The sequence below is a fragment of the Eubalaena glacialis genome, chromosome 19 (assembly GCF_028564815.1).
Source record: "Eubalaena glacialis isolate mEubGla1 chromosome 19, mEubGla1.1.hap2.+ XY, whole genome shotgun sequence".
NCBI lineage: Eukaryota > Metazoa > Chordata > Mammalia > Artiodactyla > Balaenidae > Eubalaena > Eubalaena glacialis.
This window is the reverse complement of record NC_083734.1, coordinates 29,975,595-29,996,342: the sequence shown is the minus strand read 5'-3', so window position 1 is coordinate 29,996,342 and position 20,748 is coordinate 29,975,595. Positions and strand designations below refer to the sequence as shown.

The 20,748-nt window shown below is 35.4% G+C and overlaps 1 protein-coding gene across 5 annotated transcripts in view; it reads left to right on the top strand.

The window, feature by feature from the left end:
* The window catches only part of STXBP4 (syntaxin binding protein 4), a 178,570-nt gene that overhangs the window by 88,381 nt on the left and 69,441 nt on the right, over window positions 1-20,748 (top strand). For all 5 annotated transcript variants that reach the window (XM_061176621.1, XM_061176622.1, XM_061176623.1 and 2 more), the window contains one exon: window positions 10,101-10,277. In XM_061176621.1, coding sequence (XP_061032604.1) covers window positions 10,101-10,277 — 177 coding nt within the window. The remainder of the gene's footprint in view (window positions 1-10,100; window positions 10,278-20,748) is intronic.

Sequence of the window (20,748 nt, the reverse complement as noted above, 5' to 3'; positions counted from 1 at the left end):
AGGAAACCTCTCTGTATTATTTCTTACAACCATGTGTAGTCTACAATGATCTTAAAATGATTTTTAAAAAGCAAATAAAACAAACAAAAAAGCACCCTCTTTGAGAAAAAAGATTATAAAGCTCGTACAATGATAGCAATCTGAGTGGAGAAACTTGTTAAACAAACTTGGTTGGATTTATTTTTCAACTTTAATTCCCTTTATGAGAATCAGAAAAATGACCCGTGTATTATCCAATGTTAAACTTTGCCCAAGTAACTGCCTAAGTTAAAGACAGCTTGCTTGGAAAAGGAACACGAAGACAGCCCAGTTGGCATTCCTATTTGCAGACAGCAGCCATTATCTAGTGATTCACTGGAGGTGAATGTAGCATTCTAACCTAGCTTCCGCAAACAAAGATGTCTATTTCAGATACCCATTTCCAAATAGTTGTTTCTTTTTAATGTAGAAAAGTTCTTACCATTTTAAGAATTCTGAGAGAAATTTTATTACCCTATTGATACTATAGAACTGTTTTAATTGTGTTAGATTAACTAGACTCACAGAATTTTCAATGTTAGAGAAGTTTGGGAGGAAAGTGATCTTATTCTTCATAGAAACCTTTCAGTTCAATTTGATTACAGCATATTCTGTATCAGTCGTCTTAGTTAGAACTGATGTTAGGGTTCTGGTTTCCATACTGTGAGCCACTTATTTTCTGGCTGTTCAGGGACCGCATTCAGCATTCTTTCATCAGTTGTTTCACACATGCCTGCAGTAACTTATAAGGGCAACTTGGCAAGGGAGATGTTTCAGCTTCTTTTATTTAATGCTCATTTTGTGTGAATGCACTGTGAAAGCTAGATATACTCTTTACAAGGAGCTCTCTACCTAGTAAGAAAAATGAAAAATAGAGGAAAACCATCACTTCCTAGAAAGCACTTCAGAATAGGTGCCCTATAGGTGGTGAGTTGTCAGAGACATGATTGCATACCAAAGTAGGCATTACTCCCTATAATTTTCCTTATTTAACCAAAAACAAGCAAATATAAATCTGTAAAATTCCATAAGTCAGTTGCTAAGAGAGCACCTTCCCAGGGTATATTTTAAACATCTATGCAGATGCCAAACATTTTATGTTTCTTAATGTAAGAGCAATATATATTAACTTGGCTGACAAACTAGTAAATTTTACCCAAGGAGGAAGTAGTGATAAGGCAGTTGATACTATAAAACTCCTGTCTTGGCAGTTTAACCTGTGAGAAACACTTTCAGTACTCTTACTTTGCTGTGTGACTCATGACATTGTGTTAAATGATTTATTCACAAACTACTTTAGAACTAAAAACAAGACTTCTCTAGTCCTACCTAACCTTACATAAATAAATCACCCTATTTGAAAATATTGTACGTACTTTTGATTCATTGTCATCCGCATTAGATACCAAAGATTATCTATGACCATGGGTTTCAAATAAAATTGTGACTTCCATCACAATTCTTCATATTCAGGGCAGCTGGTTTCCTGATATGATTGCTCATGATATTCTGCCACTCCTGACCATATATGCCCCTTATGTCATTTGTATCCCCTTCCCACTCTTGCTTTTTCTTCTTCACTTCTATTCTTAATCAATAACTGTTTTCCCACTTTCCCCACATCATTTTATAAGATCTCTTTACATTGTAGTTATTAACCCTATTTCTACCAAATCTATTGCAAATATTTTCCCCTATATACAAATTGTCTTTCTAATTTTTTAAGTTTTTTAACACAGGTGTTTTTGTGTTGTCAAATCTATCTTTTTCTTTGTGATTTCTCCCCCCACCTTTTTTTTTAACTTTAAAAAATGTCATTCCTGGCAATTTCAGATACATATTTACCTGGTTTTCCTCCCATCTCTGTTTTTGTTTAGCCCACCTAAGAAATTACTCTGTTTGGTATGTGGTATGAGATGAGGGTCTACACTTTACACTTTTTTTCCAAATAGTTTGTTGTCACACCCACTCACTGTTATGTGGTATCTCCATTACCATAAATTAAATTCTCATATAATCTAGGGGTCGGTTTGGGGCTGTCTAATCTTTCCAGTTGCTTTGTCAATAAATATTGGGTGAATGAATGTTTTATCTAACTCTTCTTTGGCTAACACCAACTTTTGTAGTTTATATATGCCTTAAATTCTTGGGCCATGTCTCACATTATTTGTTTTCTTTCTTTCTTTTTTTCCTTCTTATTGTTGTTGTTTTTCAGAATTTGCTTACCAGTTCTCACTGATTTTTTTTCTTCCAAATCAATTTAAGAATCTTATTTATTATTTAGATCTTATTATATCTAGATTCAAATTTGGAACTCTTGGTCACGTTCCATCAAAACAAACAAAATTTGATAAAATTTTGATTCTAACTGAATTCTCTAAAAGTTAATTTGGAAGGACTAAATTTCTGTTTTTAAACTCCAAACTTCAGATGAATTCTAAATATTTGATAGCTAGAAAAGTAGCCTTTGAGTGGTACTAGGTTTCAATGAACAGGATATAAATTCTGATTAGGAAAGGAATTTCTAATACTGTAAATGTTCTCTTTTGGTACATTTGTAACCAGAACTGGAGAAGTAGGAAAATAGTTTTTTCTTTTATGTCAACCTTCACTAAACCGGAAAATATGTGTTCAGGGTTAAATGTACTGTCAAAACAGAGTTTTAACTAATTTATATTTTGAACAAAGTTCACATGGTAAAATTTATTAGATAGATGTACTTGTGTGTCTGTCTTTGATTAGGGATTTCTGTTTATAAACAGAGATTGAACATTGTTTCTTTGATTTTCTTTGATGTTCAGAGGCAGAATTCAATTTTGCACCTTTTGGAGGATGAGGCAGCTGCAGGTAAAGAAGTTGACAGCTCTTGGGAGGGTTAATTAGAGCTAATTATAATTTGATTGACCTGCTTTTCCTCCAGAAAGCTTAACCAAGTCTTCCTTTGCAAAGTTAGGATTTTGCTTTTTCACACAAAGTAAAGAAAATCTTTGTTTCTTGGATTGACAAATATCATTTTTACTTTACAAAGGAGTATCACCACACAAATCACAGAATCAGGGATATGGGTGGGATTGGAAAGGACTTTCAAGATTATATAGTCCTTGGGAGCATGTATTTATTATATTAACTTATGGTGGAAAATTGTAAATTTTAGAGAAATATAAACTAGCATGCATAATTTTTAAATCTTTAAATTTTTAAATCTATTTAATGAAAAAGCAAGAAATAAAATTGTCAAACACAAATAAAGTGTAGCTATCTGTCCTTTTTCGACCTTGGTAGTCTTCATTCCACATGGTTTAGATGTAATCTCATTTACTTGATAAATACTATAAAAGGATTTTGTTTATATATAAAGAGAGTGTAATGAAATGATTTGCTTTTCATTACGTGGTATTTTTCATAGCATGGCTTATGGTTCTTACTGTAATTATTTAAATGAAATACAGTTCTCAAATATTCCCATAAAATTGAAACCTTCCTGTGAAAACTTCTTACCTAATAAAGTTCTCTAAGGCAATTATTATATATGAAAAACAAAATAGTCATTTTCACTGTTTGTCCACTCAGTTATATCTCATATTTATGTTGAATGGAGCACCTGTTAATATCAGATAGGGTTTTACTCTCAGACAGCTTGTGTTCTAATTTGGGCAGTCAAGACCTTTTGACATTAGAAAGTTTGGGAGTAAAATACTATTTTAATGACAGTTCAACATAGCCGTAGGAGATATTAAGTAGTATGTGATTAATTAAAGACAACAGATATTATTAAGAATAAAAGGAGGGGAAATCATTGTAAGCTTAAGTGATTTGGAAAGATTAGAGGAGGTAAAATCTGAAGTAGATTTTGAAGGATAGATGAGAACTGGATGAAGAAAAAAGAGGAAAAGTGCATTCACCTAATGGAAGGAATAATGTGCTCAAAAGCATCTTGGAGGGGCTTCCCTGGTGGCACAGTGGTTGAGAGTCCGCCTGCGAATGCAGGGGACATGGGTTCGAGCCCTGATCTGGGAAGATCCCACATGCTGCGGAGCAACTAGGCCTGTGAGCCACAACTACTGAGCCTGCGCGTCTGGAGCCTGTGCTCCGCAACAAGAGAGGCCGCGATAGTGAGAGGCCCGCGCACCGCGATGAAGAGTGGCCCCCGCTTGCCGCAACTAGAGAAAGCCCTCGCACAGAAACGAAGACCCAACACAGCCAAAAATAAATAAATAAATAAATAAAGAAGCTTTCATTTAAAAAAAAAAAAAGCATCTTGGAGGTGGGAGAGTTTAGTCTGGGAAATTTGGTAAGTGAATGTACTTGGATATGGTAATCCTGTAAGAGAGTCAAATGTGCTAAAACTGGAAAGGTTGATTTGGAACAAATAGTGGAGAACCTTGAAGTATGGAGGTTGAGGATATATTTATCATGTACCCTGTACTTACCTAAGCAACATTTTATCTAGTCACCTTAGGTTTGTTACCTAAGCAATATTTCAGGAAAATTGATCCTTCAGAAGTATGCAGAATACATTATAGTGAAGAACACAGTAGGCAGAGTGATTACTTATGTGATTTTCATAGTACCTAAGTTTGAGGTGTTAAAGACATGAACAATAGCATGATGGTAAGAATGGATATTAAGGAATGGTACAAATACATCATCAATGAAGACTTCACAGGTGCTTAATAACTGGTTAGGTATGGAGGTGGAGTAGTGGGATGGATGTATGCACGGAGAAGGCATAAAGAAAGGGAAAGGAGAGAGCACATATCAGAGACATATATAAAGTTCTGTGAATTCATTTTCTCCCCCAAGTGCATCGTGGTTAAGGGATGAGTTGTAGGTTCATTTTGTGAACATCTAGCAAATTACTTTGTGATCATCCATTGAGAGGAATATTAAACATATTTTAATAAATTTGACACATAAGTTAAGGAAACTAGATATAACTTGCTTTTCAACGCTTTCCTTCAACAGCCCTCTTCCTGCAGTAACCCTTAATCTTTTTAACAAGCTGTAATGGGACCAAGACCAAGAAGGGTTTTCCAATGAGTGGATGTAGGAAGCTGATAAGAGAAGTATTCTTTTGGGCTTGGTAGTGTAAGTTACATTACACTAAAACATATATCTCTTTGCAGTCTCCTTTTTTCTCCTGTCAGCCATTGACATTCTGAAAGATTTACTGATTAGCTTAAAAATTACAGAACTTCTAAGTTTAGTGATGTGGATATGCTACCTAATTACAAATGAGCAACTGCAGTTAGTGCTTTTTCCTTCTACTTTAGGGAGCCGTTAAAAACTCACAACTAGAGAAGGAAAGGCTTAACATAATTGTTGCTAACATTAAAAAAGACATGTGCACGTTATATTTCCGAACAACTATTTCAGTGCCTCAAGAAAGCCTTCAATCATTTGATGTAGTCTAGCCCTTTAATCACATTGGTGATTATGAATATATTTCAAAAGCAGTAAAGATGAACAGGAAAAAAACTGTACCAAGAACTGTAGTGGTTTCTTTAACCCTATTGTGAGAGTTGTTTTGATCTTATAAAGTAGGTGTTGTTATTTACCATTGTACAAATGAACAGAGTCTTGGAGAATTATAGAGCCAGAAAATGAAAAAAATCACGTATCTAAGATTCTGAGGTATATCTCATCAAACGCCCATATTTTTTATTCAATATCATGTTAGTGCCTTAAGGGGGAAAAAGTGCTATATGTGGAAAAACAGATAATATATTGTCTTTTGTCTGAGCTTATGCTTCCCTTTGAGTTTATTCTGCCCTTTGTTTCAACACAATCACATAGCTAACTTCAAAGTATTTGTAGCCTACAAAGATTTTCATTTGTTTGAACTCTATTTTCAAAGAAGAATGTGGTCTGATCTTCCCTGAAGGTTCATTGTGAAATTGTGAGGTGGAAAATCCTGATTTTACAATAAAACAGTGTGAGTTGAAGGCATTTCCTCAGTGTCACTGAAAGAAAGTTAAGTCAGAGATTTGCCTTCATAATTCAGGATTCCCTTCTAGTGCATTTGTTTGTACTGCTTAGTATTACAAAGCATAATGCTTATGTTGATTTTTCTATTTACTATTACATCTTAGTTTCTCTTATTTTCTAACTTTCTAAAATGAATTAATCTGTACCTAATACAAAGTAAATCAGTGAACTGGCTGCCGCATTTACCCTGATGGGATTTCAGGCTCATGGTAAGGTACTGGGAAAATTCTGGCTCAATTGTTGCTGACATAGGAGGCTTTACAGTTATTAGAAGACAGCCCAGGAGGAAAAGAAAAAATGGATTTATGTGATCCTGTATTGCTAAATACGGCACACTGCTGCTATCTTCTCTTTACTGCTTCCTCTAAGAGTCGTCATTTCAATGCACTAATCTTTTAAACAGCCGTTCAGTGGGAATTGGGCTAGAACTTTGCTAAGGGGTCACATTTACCAACCTGACAGTTATACATTTACAAAAGAAATAGCATGAATTTATTCAGCATCAAAACCTCTGCATCTTTTACCACCCAACTGCCTTTCACACCATATTGCCATCAGTGCACTATAATGGCTGTATAAATTCCATCCAGATTCTTTTAATTAACTAGTATTCTTTGAACAAAAATAAAAGTGCTGTTTTTATAGAGGAATAAAAACTGCATGAAGCGAGTGTGAAGGAGACAAATCACCAAATTAGTTATTCTTTATTGCAGCTATAGAGAATTCTCTGTCCCTCCCTTTCTCTTCAGTAGCAATATTTTTTTTCCTAGCCTGAGTGAATGGAAAATGGGGAACAGTGTAGCAGCCTCGAATGTGTTTGAGTTTACTGTAATGGCCACATCCTAAAAGCTCATGCAGGGCTGGGCACTATGATACTGTCATCTACAAGTGACTTGGTTTTTTAACATTTTCTGTAGTTGGTAGCCAAGAGCACGAACTTTGTAACTATACTGCCTGGGTTCAAATCCCAGCTCAGCCACTTATTAAGTTTGTGATTCTGAGCAAGTTCCTTAACGTTTCAGTTTCCTATCTATTAAATGAGGATAATAATAGACATAACTCTCACAGCATTAGGTGGATTATCTGAGTTGATCCATGTAAAACATCTAGAGCTCTGTCAACACATACTACGCCATTACCTCCTGTATGCACAGTCTAATGTGAAGTTTATCCTGCTCTGACACTGGTGACCCTTGATCACCTGGGCTGAACTGACTGATGTGGTAGTTAGGTAAATGTCCTTTTATTTCCTTAGATATTTCTTTCTAAAAGTACCTTTTATTATAAGACAATTACTTTTAAAAATAAGGAAGCAAAGTTATTTGAGTCAAGGGTACAATAGGCAGTTGGCTGGCCATGCCTCCATCCTGCAGCTGCTGCCAGATCTAGCTTTCTAAACCACTGTGTTCTCATATCAATTTCTGCTCAGAAGGTTTCAGGCCTTCCCCAGATCCAAGCACCTTTGCCTATCACGCCATTTCTACCAGAGCCCAGCCCTTTCCCTCCCTCTCCCCAATCTTTTTTATCCATTGTGCCCCTAGAGGAAGCATCTACTCCAGTCAAAGTTGATCTATTTCAAAGTTAGTCATTTCTCAAATGCACTGCATTCAGATTCCTTCTTGTCCCTCTTCCTTTGTTCACATTGTTCGTGTGTCTAACATGTCCTACTGTCTTCCTCCACTTATCTAAGTCATACCTTCTGTTCTAAGCTGAGCCAAAAAAGGGAAAGTGTCTTTTACCCCCTTTGTATTTTTTATCACATAACATGATTGTCTGGATGCAGTAAGTGCTAAGTAAAAGTTGTTAATGATGAACTCTCCTGTTAGCTGTATTTTCAAACTGCATTTATTTTTTTTATTTTTATAAATTTATTTATTTATTTATGTGTTTTTGGCTGCTTTGGGTCTTCATTGCTGCCTGCGGGTTTTCTTTAGTTGAGGTGAGCGGGGGCTACTCTTTGTTGTGGTGCGTGGGCTTCTCATTGCGGTGGATTCTCTTGTTGCAGAGCACGGGCTCTAGGCGCGTGGGCTTCAGTAGTTGTGGCACATGGGCTCAGTAGTTGTGGCTTGCGGGCTCTAGAGCGCAGGCTTGTAGTTGTGGCGCATGGGCTTAGCTGTTCCGCGGCATGTGGGATTTTCCCGGACCAGGGCTCGAACCCATGTCCCCTGCATTGGCAGGATTCTTAACCACTGTGCCACCAGGGAAGCCCTCCGACTACATTTAGAATCTCACCACTTCACACCATCTGCACCACTGTCACCCTGTCCAAGCTAAAGTAACTGTAGCTTGCCTATCCCATTCCTCTTCTCCCTATTCCACCCTTGCCTACTCCTGTGATGAGTTGTCTGCTCTCAACACAGCAGTGAAAGTAACCCACATAAAATTTAAGTCAGATCATACCACTTCTCTGCTCAGAACTCTCCAGTCACTTCCCCTCTCACCCTGAGTAAAACTAAAGTCCTCTCAGTGGCCTCCAAAGCCTCTTGAGATCTGCAACTCCACGCCAACACCATCCCTGCCCAAACTCCTGTGACCACTTTGCCCTCATATTCCCTTCTTCCTGTCCCCTACTACTGTCTGCTTCTGCCACACTGGCTTCCTTGCTGTTCTCTGAAGGTGCAAGGCACAATCCTGTCTCAGGACCTTTGCACAAATTGTTCTCTCTGCCCTGAAAGTTCCTCCTTGGGAAACTTTCATGGCTCCATCCTTCCTGCAGTTCTCTAATTAAATGTCTTCTCAATGAGATCTTCATTGATTATCCCTAATTTGCTGTCTATCTTCCCAAACTTTCAATAGATTGTAAATTCTGGGGGACAAAAGGAGGACTTTTTGTCTATTTTGTTAGGTGCTCTGTCCTCAGTACCTGAAACAGAAACTGACACATAATAAGTACTTAATAGTTATTGAATGTATGAATGAAAAATTGACCCTTAAAAATATGTCCTATAATAAAAATACTTCTAACCCTCCCTTAGGCTCAAACAAAAGCAAGTGTCCTATAATAGCTCCCAGAAAATTAAAATAGCCACAGTTGAATTTTAGCCATGGCAATTGTAGCAGAAAGTTCCATTGCAGAGAAAAGCGATTTCTGCATCAAGTAAAGAAAAAGAAGCGGTTTACATTATAACAAGTGCCGTATTAAATTATATTGGTGTCCTGGGGGACTGTTATTGACCCAGCACCACACATTTTTGAGAGGGCAAGTGGTTTTGCCCACACTGTCCTCTTCCTAAGGTGGAGAATGTAGCTATTATATAGTTTTGTTTTGTTTTTGGTTTTGTTTTTCATCTAGCGGTGGAATAAAATGGTGAAAAGAGCATTAATGTTGGAGTCAGGTAAACCTGGGTTTAAATTCTGGCACTAGTATGTGTCCTTGCATAGGATATGTAACATCTCTGAGCCTCTGTTTGATTATGTATAAAATGGTTTTTAATAATTCCTTTCCCTCAGTGTTGTTCTAAATGTTAAACGGGAGAAGACGCATGAATTACCTGAGACATAACATGTGGTTAATAAATGTATCGTGAACATTGCATCCCATAGAAATAGCTGTATATTTTGCTACTGAATTCTACCTTTTGGCTTAAATCAAAATGGAGAAGTAGCAGTTAGACTGATGTCTAGGAATAAGCTTTGGCTCCTGGGGCTTGGACCACGGAGAAGCCCTCAACACTATAAATCTCTCAGCAGTATCTGATGAAGCTGCAAGAGCCTTCCTAGAACATGAGCCTACCACCTGCTTGACTTTTGTAGAAGCCTACTCTTTTTATCTTTTGAGCTAATTCTTAGTCTTCTGTTTTCCACTTTCAATTCTCTTTCGCTTCTCTTCTTTTCAAAATTTTATGCTAGATGTGTGAAGTTGGAGATTCCATACTGAAAGTTTTCTAAGAAATCAAGAAAGGAAAAATAAGGTCAGGCAGCTACTCTGTATAATAAAATAATGTGAATATTAATTTTCAAATTGAGATGTGAGAATGTATATTGATTCACTTTTAGAATTGGAACTTCCAGAAGGAGGAAAATATTTTGTTTAAACCACTGTATTGTTTTTACATGTTTTTTTTTTCAATGACATTATTTTTTGAAATCTTTAGGAAGCCAAAGCTGTGGTCGAAGAAACAAGAGCCCTGCGAAGTCGGCTTCATCTTGCCGAAGCTGCACAGAGACAGGCACACGGAATGGAAATGGATTATGAAGAAGTGATCCGTCTGTTAGAGGCCGAGATTACAGAGCTGAAGGCTCAGCTTGCTGATTATTCTGACCAAAATAAAGTAAGCAAAACAGTTCTCTCTTCTAGTTACCATGGTTTCCTTGCCGTTGTCATGTATCCTGTTTTCATTTTCTTTTCATCTGCACTTCTAAACTAGGTCAGTGTTTGTCTTCTATAATTCAGTGATAGGATGATGTGTCATGATGGGGGTAATGTGAAGGTTATGAGCCTCCATTTATCCAGATAGCTTTGGGATGGAAAAGTATGTGCCCAAATTTATTCGGGTCATTGGTCAACATTGTACAGCTCAGGCACTAAGTCCTGGAACTATTTAACATTTAATTGATTACATTGGTTTCCTCCTTTTCCTAAACTTGCTAATTTGTCCTGTGGGGATGGGAGGAGGAGAGTCTAGGGATGGGGTTTGCTCTTTGATTAGAGCACTTAAGGAAGTGTGAAAGTTAAAGAATTTTTTGCCCAAGGCCCAAGATAATTAATAGAAAGAAACTTGAGGCTGAATTTAGCAGACTCCAATTTCAATAGCGAAATACTGAATGCTTTTCAGAAGGCAATGTGAACTTTTTTTAATGTGAATTTTTTCATTATGTGATTTTTTTAAACATACTGTATTCATTGAATGGTCTTCAAAAACTGTAACAGACATTTTTATTTCACTGAAATAAGGTAGAAAATTAAATAAATTGAAATAGATATTTTATAACTTCATAGCGTTCATTTATAACCATAGTAAGTGTTTATATCTCTCTAATAGTCATCTTTCAAGAGAATATGAAACAAATTTGAAAAATTTATGTGTATTTATTTAAACATAAAAGAGTTAAATACTTTAAATATACCAAGTAGAAATGAAACCAGTTTTAGAAAAGCAAAATACAGAAGAAAATCTGAAATTTTCTTTGGTTAGCTCTTAAGAATGACTAATATATTTCTCACATCTGTCCATTTAAACCAATTCCAAAAGAAGGTTGACATTCCTGTCACCCTTTGATAATACCACAAGGCCAAGGGGAAAACATTACTTGAGACAGCAGAAATACTTAGGAATATTACATGTATTTATTATTCTTGACCCAGTGTTTACATTCTGAAATCAGAGATATGTGCTTATTTCATGTGAGTAACTTTAACATGATTCTGAAAATATTTTGGGAATTTTCAAAATACTAAAAGTACATTTTTTTAATAATAACTTGATTTACTTTTGGAGGGATAATCAAGTCTTTAAAAATACTTTCTTTTTAAATAATATAACATTCAAGGAGTTCACATGAATTTATTCTTTCTTTTTAAAGCATAAGTTATTTGCTATTCTTTCTTCCAGCTCCTAGCTGAGAAACATTTTTGTCCTAAGTTGTGTAGTAATATAATTAATTCAGTTCTTCTCTTTTTTAGCATAATGGTGTCTCATGCCATTCCTCTTAACAAAATCCTAAACTAAACCATTAACCTGTCTCTGAAAATAATCTTCTTTTTTTCCAAAGAGGAGATGTTATACATGAGCATCTTAACATTTTCCAAACCCAATACCAGTGGAGAAATAGAAGGAAATTTTTTTTTAATTGTTTGAGATTGCTTGAAGAGACACTGACCAAGATATGGCAGGATTCAGATTCAAATATTCATTTTTAAGGCAGATTATTTTTGTAACAATATTATTTTTCTTACAAGTTTTCCCTTATGTTATCTCTATATTTACTTATTTCCCCTTTTTTTTCACCTTCAGCTTAAGAAATGAAACTTTACCAGTACCTTCGAAGACCCACAATATCCCTTTCCAATTGCATCCCCCTCCCTCGCCCTCATAGGTAAACAAACCACTTTCCTGGATTTAGTGTTAAACACTTTCTAGATAATTTTACTACCTATGTATATATCCCTTAACAATATGTTGTTTAATTTTGCCTGTTTGTCAACTTTATGTAAATAGAAATATACTACTTTTATTGTTCCAACTTGGTTTTTCACTCAAAATTTTGTTTTTGTGATTCATCTATTTGAAGTTTATAGCTAGTTCATGTCTTTTCATTGCTTTTTTGTACTCCATTGAGTGGATATACTACAATATATTTATCCATTCTGTATTTGATGGACAGTCCAATTGTTTCAGTTTTCTTCTATTATGAACAATGTTGCTGAAAACAGTTTTGTACATATATCCTGCTCCACATGTGTAACAGTTCTCTTGGGTTCATATCTTGGAGTGGAATTGCTAGGTTGAATGATGATTGTATGATCAACTTTACTAATTACAATTAGGCAATGCCTAATTGTGTTTGAAAGTGTTTGAACCAATTTTACTCCCAACAGTAATGAATGAGAATTACCGTTTACCCCAAATCCTTGCTGATGCTTGCTCTCTTTTACTTTTAATTTTTATCAAACTGTTAAGTGTGATAAGTGTATCTCATTGTGGTTTAATTTGAATTTCTCTAATGATTTTGAGCTACTGATATGCTGGGACCAGCTGGTACTGGTTTACGAGAGCTGACTGTGTACATTTCTTCTTAACTGCATGTTCAACGACATCTGGTTGTTAGCTTGAAATCAGCCTTGGTGGGGTTATTTACACCCCCAAATGCAATAAACCAGGGCTTTGCCCCTTGTCCCAGATAGTCAGTTGAGCTAATATTTATGCATTTATTAGGGATTTGTGTTTCTATGTGAAATGCTTCTTCATATCTTTTAACCATTTTTCCATTGGGTTATTTGTCTTTTTTATATTCATATGTAGTGATTGTATGTTCTGGTTACAAACCTATCTTATATTTTATGTTGTAAAAATCCTCTCTGGAATTTATAGCTTACCTTTTCAGCCTCTGGTGAAATGAACAGGTGTTATTTTCAAGTAATCAAACTTTTCAGTCTTTTCTCTCATGTGTCTTTCCAGAAGTCCTTCCATTCCCAAAGATATTTTTATATTTGTCTCTAAAAGTTTTAAAACTTTGATCCTTCTGTCATGGTTTTATGTCATTGTATAAGGTGGGGATTCATTTCATTCTTTCTTTTTTATTCTAAGTGAATGACCAACTATCCCAGCACCGCTCATTCAAAAGTCTCTTTTACTCTAAATCTTGATCCGATCAACCTGTCTAGTTCTTTTTCTTTAAAAGTGTGTTGGCTACATAACCCTTTGATCTTTTATACGTATTTTAGACTCAGATTATAAATTCCATCAAAATAAATTAATACAATTGCCATTTTTACTGAAAATGCATTAAATATATAATTTGGGGGAAATTTACATATTTATGATTGCGTCTTGATTCATAAACATCACTGAGGAACCGAAAGGTTAATTGCATGTGGCCAGAGAATCTAGTCTATAGATAACTCCAAAATTCATTGATGGTTGCTTCATGGCTTATTGTATGACCAATATTTACAAATATTCAAAGAGAGCTTGAAAAGAATTCTGCAATCATTTGATGTGTTGTTTTGTATAGTCCACCAGATCAGGATCATTAATTGTGGGGTTCAATTCTTCTCTAGTCATATTAACTTCTTTGTCAGGGAATAGGTTAAAATTTCCCTTGTGATTACTTTTTAAAATTTTCTGTATATATTTGAAGTAATGTTTTTAATTGCATACAAGCTTAGAATTATGTTATCATCCTTTTACAAAAATGTTGTGACTCTTCAATCTTCTTTCCCCCTTAATGCTTATTTTTGATTGATATTAAAATAGTTATACCAGCTTTCTTTTGGTATTTACCTATGTATTTTTTCCATTCTTTTACTTTCAACTTTCAGTGTCCTTATATTTTAATTGTGTCTATGATAAACAACTGGTAGTTGGATTTTTTTCCCCATTTTACTGATTTTTGACCTTTAATTGGAAAGGTCTTTCCGTTTACATTCTTATTCGCAAATGCACTTGGCTTCATTTCTACCCTTTTATTTTGTGCATTTTATTTGGCCCATGTTTTCTAGTTGTTTGTCATTTCTTGCCTCCCTTTTTTTTTTCTTTTTTGGATTGGGTCAGACTTCTCCTGTGTTCCCCTACTCCCATTTCATTTATTTTACTCTGCTAGTTTAGAAGTTAGACACTCGGTTTCTAATTTTTAAAGATTATATTAGAAATGTTAACATTCTATTTTAACTTAAATTATAAAACTAATCACTGGCTTTCCACTTCTTCTAAATATTGTAAGGACTTTAAAACATAAATCCAATCATCCCTTTCTGCTTAATTTCTATTAACTAAGTATTTTAGTTCTTTCTTGACTTTTAACATCATAAATTAGATACTATTACAGTTTATTTTGTGCAGTCAACCTTCATTTAGATAGACCTCCATGTTTATCATTATCTTTGTTCAACATTCTTCCTTGCATTTCAGACATCCTTGCTAGAATTACTTTCTTTTTCCCTGAAGTACATCTTTTAGAAATAGTGAGGATTTATTGGTAATAAACTCTATTTTTGTTTGTCTGGAAACATCATTTTTGACTCTTGTTCTTGAAATATATTTTTGCTACATTTAGATTGCTAAATTGGCACTGAATTTCTTTCAGTGTTTTTATTCCATGGTTGTGATATCAGATGTCAGTCTGTCATTTGTTTGCTATCTGTTGTTTCTTTATAGATGATTTTCTCTTTATCTTTAGTGTTCAGCAGTTTGACTATGATCAGTCATTTGTTCACTTATTTTTATTTATATTGCTTGAGATTCATGGAATGAGGTTCCTGATCTGAGGAACAGTGTCTTTCATCATTTCTGAAAAACCCTAAGCTTTTATCCTGACCTATTCCTCTTTCATTATTTCTAGTCTGTCCTATGTAATGCAGATTGGATGTATGCTAGATCTTCTTCTGGTTATTTTGTCTCTTTTCATATTTTCCATTTTTATTTTTATGCTCTATTATGACAAGTTTCTTTACCTCTGTCTTCCAGTTCACCCATTCTCTTTTCATCTGTATCTAATTGGATAGTAAATGCATAAATTGAGTTTCTAATTATTACTGCATTTTTATTTTTATTTTTTTAAACATCTTTATTGGAGTATAATTGCTTTACATTCTTGTGTTAGTTGCTGCTGTATAACAAAGTGAATCAGCTATACGTATACGTATATCCCCATATCCCCTCCCTCCTGCGTCTCCCTCCCACCCTCCCTGTATTTTTACTTTTCATATCGATTTTTTTGTGTCATCTGGATCTATTTTGATAGGTTCTTGTTTCTTTATTATGCTTTAAATTCTTAATTTTTAAAACATATTAAACGTAACTTTATATTCTGTATCTGATCACTTCAGTAGCTGCTATCTCTATAGGTTTGATCCTATAATTTGTTTCCTTCAGCTGACTTTTCATCCATAGTAGCTTATTTGCTGAGATCATGTTCTTTTTTTTTTTTTTAAACATCTTTATTGAAGTATAATTGCTTTACAATGGTGTGTTAGTTTCTGCTTTATAACAAAGTGAATCAGTTATACATATACATATGTTCCCATATCTCTTCCCTCTTGCATCTCGCTCCCTCCCACCCTCCCTATCCCACCCCTCTAGGTGGTCACAAAGCACCGAGCTGATCTCCCTGTGCTATGCGGCTGCTTCCCACTAGCTATCTATTTTACGTTTGGTAGTGTATATATGTCCATGACACTCTCTCACCCTGTCACATCTCACCCCTCCCCCTCCCCATATCCTCAAGTCCATTCTCTAGTAGGTCTGTGTCTTTATTCCCGTCTTGCCACTAGGTTCTTCATGACCTTTTTTTTTTTTTTCCTTAGATTTCATATATATGTGTTAGCATACTGTATTTCTTTTTCTCTTTCTGACTTACTTCACTCTGTATGACAGACTCTAACTCCATCCACCTCATTACAAATACCTCCATTTCATTTCTTTTTATGGCTGAGTAATATTCCATTGTACATATGTGCCACATCTTCTTTATCCATTCATCCGATGATGGACACCTAGGTTGCTTCCATGTCCTGGCTATTGTAAACAGAGCTGCAATGAATATTTTGGTACATGACTCTTTCTGAATTATGGTTTTCTCAGGGTATATGCCCAGTAGTGGGATTGCTGGGTCGTATGGTAGTTCTACTTTTAGTTTTTTAAGGAACCTCCATACTGTTCTCCATAGTGGCTGTATCAATTCACATTCCCACCAACAGTGCAAGAGTGTTCCCTTTTCTCCACACCCTCTCCAGCATTTATTGTTTCTAGATTTTTTGATGATGGCCATTCTGACTGGTGTGAGATGATACCTCATTGTAGTTTTGATTTGCATTTCTCTAATGATGAATGATGTTGAGCATTCTTTCATGTGTCTGTTGGCAATCTGTATATCTTCTTTGGAGAAATGTCTATTTAGGTCTTCTGCCCATTTTTGGATTGGGTTGTTTGTTTTTTTGTTATTGAGCTGCATGAGCTGCTTGTAAATCTTGGAGATTAATCCTTTGTCAGTTGCTTCATTTGCAAACATTTTCTCCCATTCTGAGGGTTGTCTTTTGGTCTTGTTTATGGTTTCCTTTGCTGTGCAAAAGCTTTTAAGTTTCATTAGGTCCCATTTGTTTATTTTTGTTTTTATTTCCATTTCTCTAGGAGGTGGGTCAAAATGGATCTTGCTGTGATTTATGTCATAGAGTGTTCTGCCTATGTTTCCCTCTAAGAGTTTGATAGTGTCTGGCCTTACACTTAGGTCTTTAATCCATTTTGAGTTTATTTTTGTGTATGGTGTCAGGGAGTGTTCTAATTTCATACTTTTACATGTACCTGTCCAATTTTCCCAGCACCACTTATTGAAGAGGCTGTCTTTTCTCCACTGTATATGCTTGCCTCCTTTATCAAAGATAAGGTGACCATATGTGCCTGGGCTTATCTCTGGGCTTTCTATCCTGTTCCATTTATCTATATTTCTGTTTTTGTGCCAGTACCAAACTGTCTTGATTACTGTAGCTTTGTAATATAGTCTGAAGTCAGGGAGCCTGATTCCTCCAGCTCCGTTTTTCGTTCTCAAGATTGCTTTGACTATTCGGGGTCTTTTGTGTTTCCATACAAATTGTGAAATTTTTTGTTCTAGTTCTGTGAAAAATGCCAGTAGTAGTTTGATAGGGATTGCATTGAATCTGTAGATTGCTTTGGGTAGCAGAGTCATTTTCACAATGTTTATTCTTCCTATCCAAGAACATGGTACATCTCTCCATCTATTTGTATCATCTTTAATTTCTTTCATCAGTGTCCTATAATTTTCTGCATACAGGTCTTTTGTCTCCTTAGGTAGGTTTATTCCTAGATATTTTATTCTTTTTGTTGCAATGGTAAACGGGAGTGTTTTCTTAATTTCACTTTCAGATTTTTCATCATTAGTATATAGGAATGCAAGAGATTTCTGTGCATTAATTTTGTATCCTGCTACTTTACCAAATTCATTGATTAGCTCTAGTAGTTTTCTGGTAGCATCCTTAGGATTCTCTATGTATAGTATCATGTCATCTGCAAACAGTGACAGCTTTACTTCTTCTTTTCCGATTTGGATTCCTTTTATTTCTTTTTCTTCTCTGATTGCTGTGGCTAACACTTCCAAAACTATGTTGAATAATAGTGGTGAGAGTGGACAACCTTGTCTTGTTCCTGATCTTAGTGGAAATGGTTTCAGTTTTTCACCATTGAGGACAATGTTGGCTGTGGGTTTGTCATATATGGCCTTTATTATGTTGAGGAAAGTTCCCTCTATGCCTACTTTCTGCAGGGCTTTGATCATAAATGGGTGTTGAATTTTGTCGAAAGCTTTCTCTGCATCTATTGAGATGATCATATGGTTTTTCTCCTTCAATTTGTTAATATGGTGTGTCACGCTGATTGATTTGCGTATATTGAAGAATCCTTGCATTACTGGGATAAACCCCACTTGATCATGGTGTATGATCCTTTTAATGTGCTGTTGGATTCTGTTTGCTAGTATTTTGTTGAGGATTTTTGCATCTATGTTCATCAGTGATATTGGCCTCTAGTTTTCTTTCTTTGTGACATCTTTGTCTGGTTTTGGTATCAGGGTGATGGTGGCCTCGTAGAATGAGTTAGGGAGTGTTCCTCCCTCTGCAATATTTTGGAAGATTTTGAGAAGGATAGGTGTTAGCTCTTCTCTAAATGTTTGATAGAATTCGCCTGTGAAGCCATCTGGTCCTGGGCTTTTGTGTGTTGGAAGATTTTTAATCACAGTTTCAATTTCAGTGCTTGTGATTGGTCTGTTCATATTTTCTATTTCTTCCTGGTTCAGTCTTGGCAGGTTGTGCGTTTCTAAGAATCTGTCCATTTCTTCCAGGTTGTCCATTTTATTGGCATAGAGTTGCTTGTAGTTATCTCTCATGATGCTTTGTATTTCTGCAGTGTCAGTGGTTACTTCTCCTTTTTCATTTCTAATTCTATTGATTTGAGTCTTCTCCCTTTTTCTCTTGAGGAGTCTGGCTAATGGTTTATCAATTTTGTTTATCTTCTCAAAGAACCAGCTTTTAGTTTCATTGATTTTTGCTATTGTTTCCTTTATTTCTTTTTCATTTATTTCTGATCTGATCTTTATGATTTCTTTCCTTCTGCTAGCTTTGGGGTTTTTTTGTTCTTCCTTCTCTAATTGCTTTAGGTGCAAGGTTAGGTTGTTTATTCGAGATGTTTCCTGTTTCTTGATGTAGGCTTGTATTGCTATAAACTTCCCTCTTAGAACTGCTTTTGCTGCATCCCATAGGTTTTGGGTCGTCGTGTCTCCATTGTCATTTGTTTCTAGGTATTTTTTGATTTCCCCTTTGATTTCTTCAGTGATCACTTCGTTATTAAGTAGTGTATTGTGTAGCCTCCATGTGTTTGTATTTTTTACAGATCTTTTCCTGTAATTGATATCTAGTCTCATAGCGTTGTGGTCGGAAAAGATACTTGATACGATTTCAATTTTTTTAAATTTACCAAGGCTTGATTTGTGTCCCAAGATATGATCTATCCTGGAGAATGTTCCATGAGCACTTGAGAAAAATGTGTATTCTGTTGTTTTTGGGTGGAATGTCCTATAAATATCAATTAAGTCCATCTTGTTTAATGTATCATTTAAAGCTTGTGTTTCCTTATTTATTTTCATTTTGGATGATCTGTCCATTGGTGAAAGTGGGGTGTTAAAGTCCCCTACTATGATTGTGTTACTGTCGATTTCCCCTTTTATGGCTGTTAGTATTTGCCTTATGTATTGAGGTGCTCCTATGTTGGGTGCATAAATATGTACAATTGTTATATCTTCTTCTTGGATTGATCCCTTGATCATTATGTAGTGTCCTTCTTTGTCTCTTGTAATAGTCTTTATTTTAAAGTCTATTTTGTCTCATATGAGAATTGCTACTCCAGCTTTCTTTTGATTTCCATTTGCATGGAATACCTTTTTCCATCCCCTCACTTTCAGTCTGTATGTGTCTCTAGGTCTGAAGTGGGTCTCTTGTAGACAGCATATATATGGGTCTTGTTTTTGTATCCATTCAGCCAGTCTGTGTCTTTTGGTGGGAGCATTTAATCCATTTACATTTAAGGTAATTATCGATATGTATTTTCCTATTCCCATTTTCTTAAATGTTTTGGGTTTGTTATTGTAGGTGTTTTCCTTCTCTTGTGTTTCTTGCCTAGATAAGTTCCTTTAGCATTTGTTGTAAAGCTGGTTTGGTGGTGCTGAACTCTTTCAGCTTTTGCTTGTCTGTAAAGGTTTTAATTTCTCCATCAAATCTGAATGAGATCCTTGCTGGGTAGAGTAACCTTGGTTGTAGGTTTTTCTCCTTCATCACTTTAAGTATATCCTGCCACTCCCTTCTGGCTTGCAGAGTTTCTGCTGAAAGATCAGCTGTTAACCTTATGGGGATTCCCTTGTATGTTATTTGTTGTTTTTCACTTGCTGCTTTTAATATGTTTTCTTTATATTTAATTTTTGATAGTTTGATTAATATGTGTCTTGTTGTGTTTCTCCTTGGATTTATCCTGTATGGGACTCTCTGTGCTTCCAGGACTTGATTAACTATTTCCTTTCCCATATTAGGGAAGTTTTCAACTATAATCTCTTCAAATATTTTCTCAGTCCCTTTCTTTTTCTCTTCTTCTTCTGGGACCCCTATAATTCGAATGTTGGTGCGTTTAATGTTGTCCCAGAGGTCTCTGAGACTGTCCTCAGTTCGTTTCATTCTTTTTTCTTTATTCTGGTCTGCAGTAGTTATTTCCACTATTTTATCTTCCAGGTCACTTATCCGTTCTTCTGCCTCAGTTATTCTGCTATTGGTCCCATCTAGAGTATTTTTAATTTCATTTATTGTGTTTTTCATTGTTGCTTGGATCCTCTTCAGTTCTTCTACGTCCTTGTTAAATGTTTCTTGCATTTTGTCTATTCTATTTCCAAGATTTTGGATCATCTTTACTATCATTATTCTGAATTCTTTTTCAGGTAGACTGCCTATTTCCTCTTCATTTGTTAGGTCTGGTGTGTTTGACCTTGCTCCTTCACCTGCTGTGTGTTTTTTTGTCTTCTCATTTTGCTTATCTT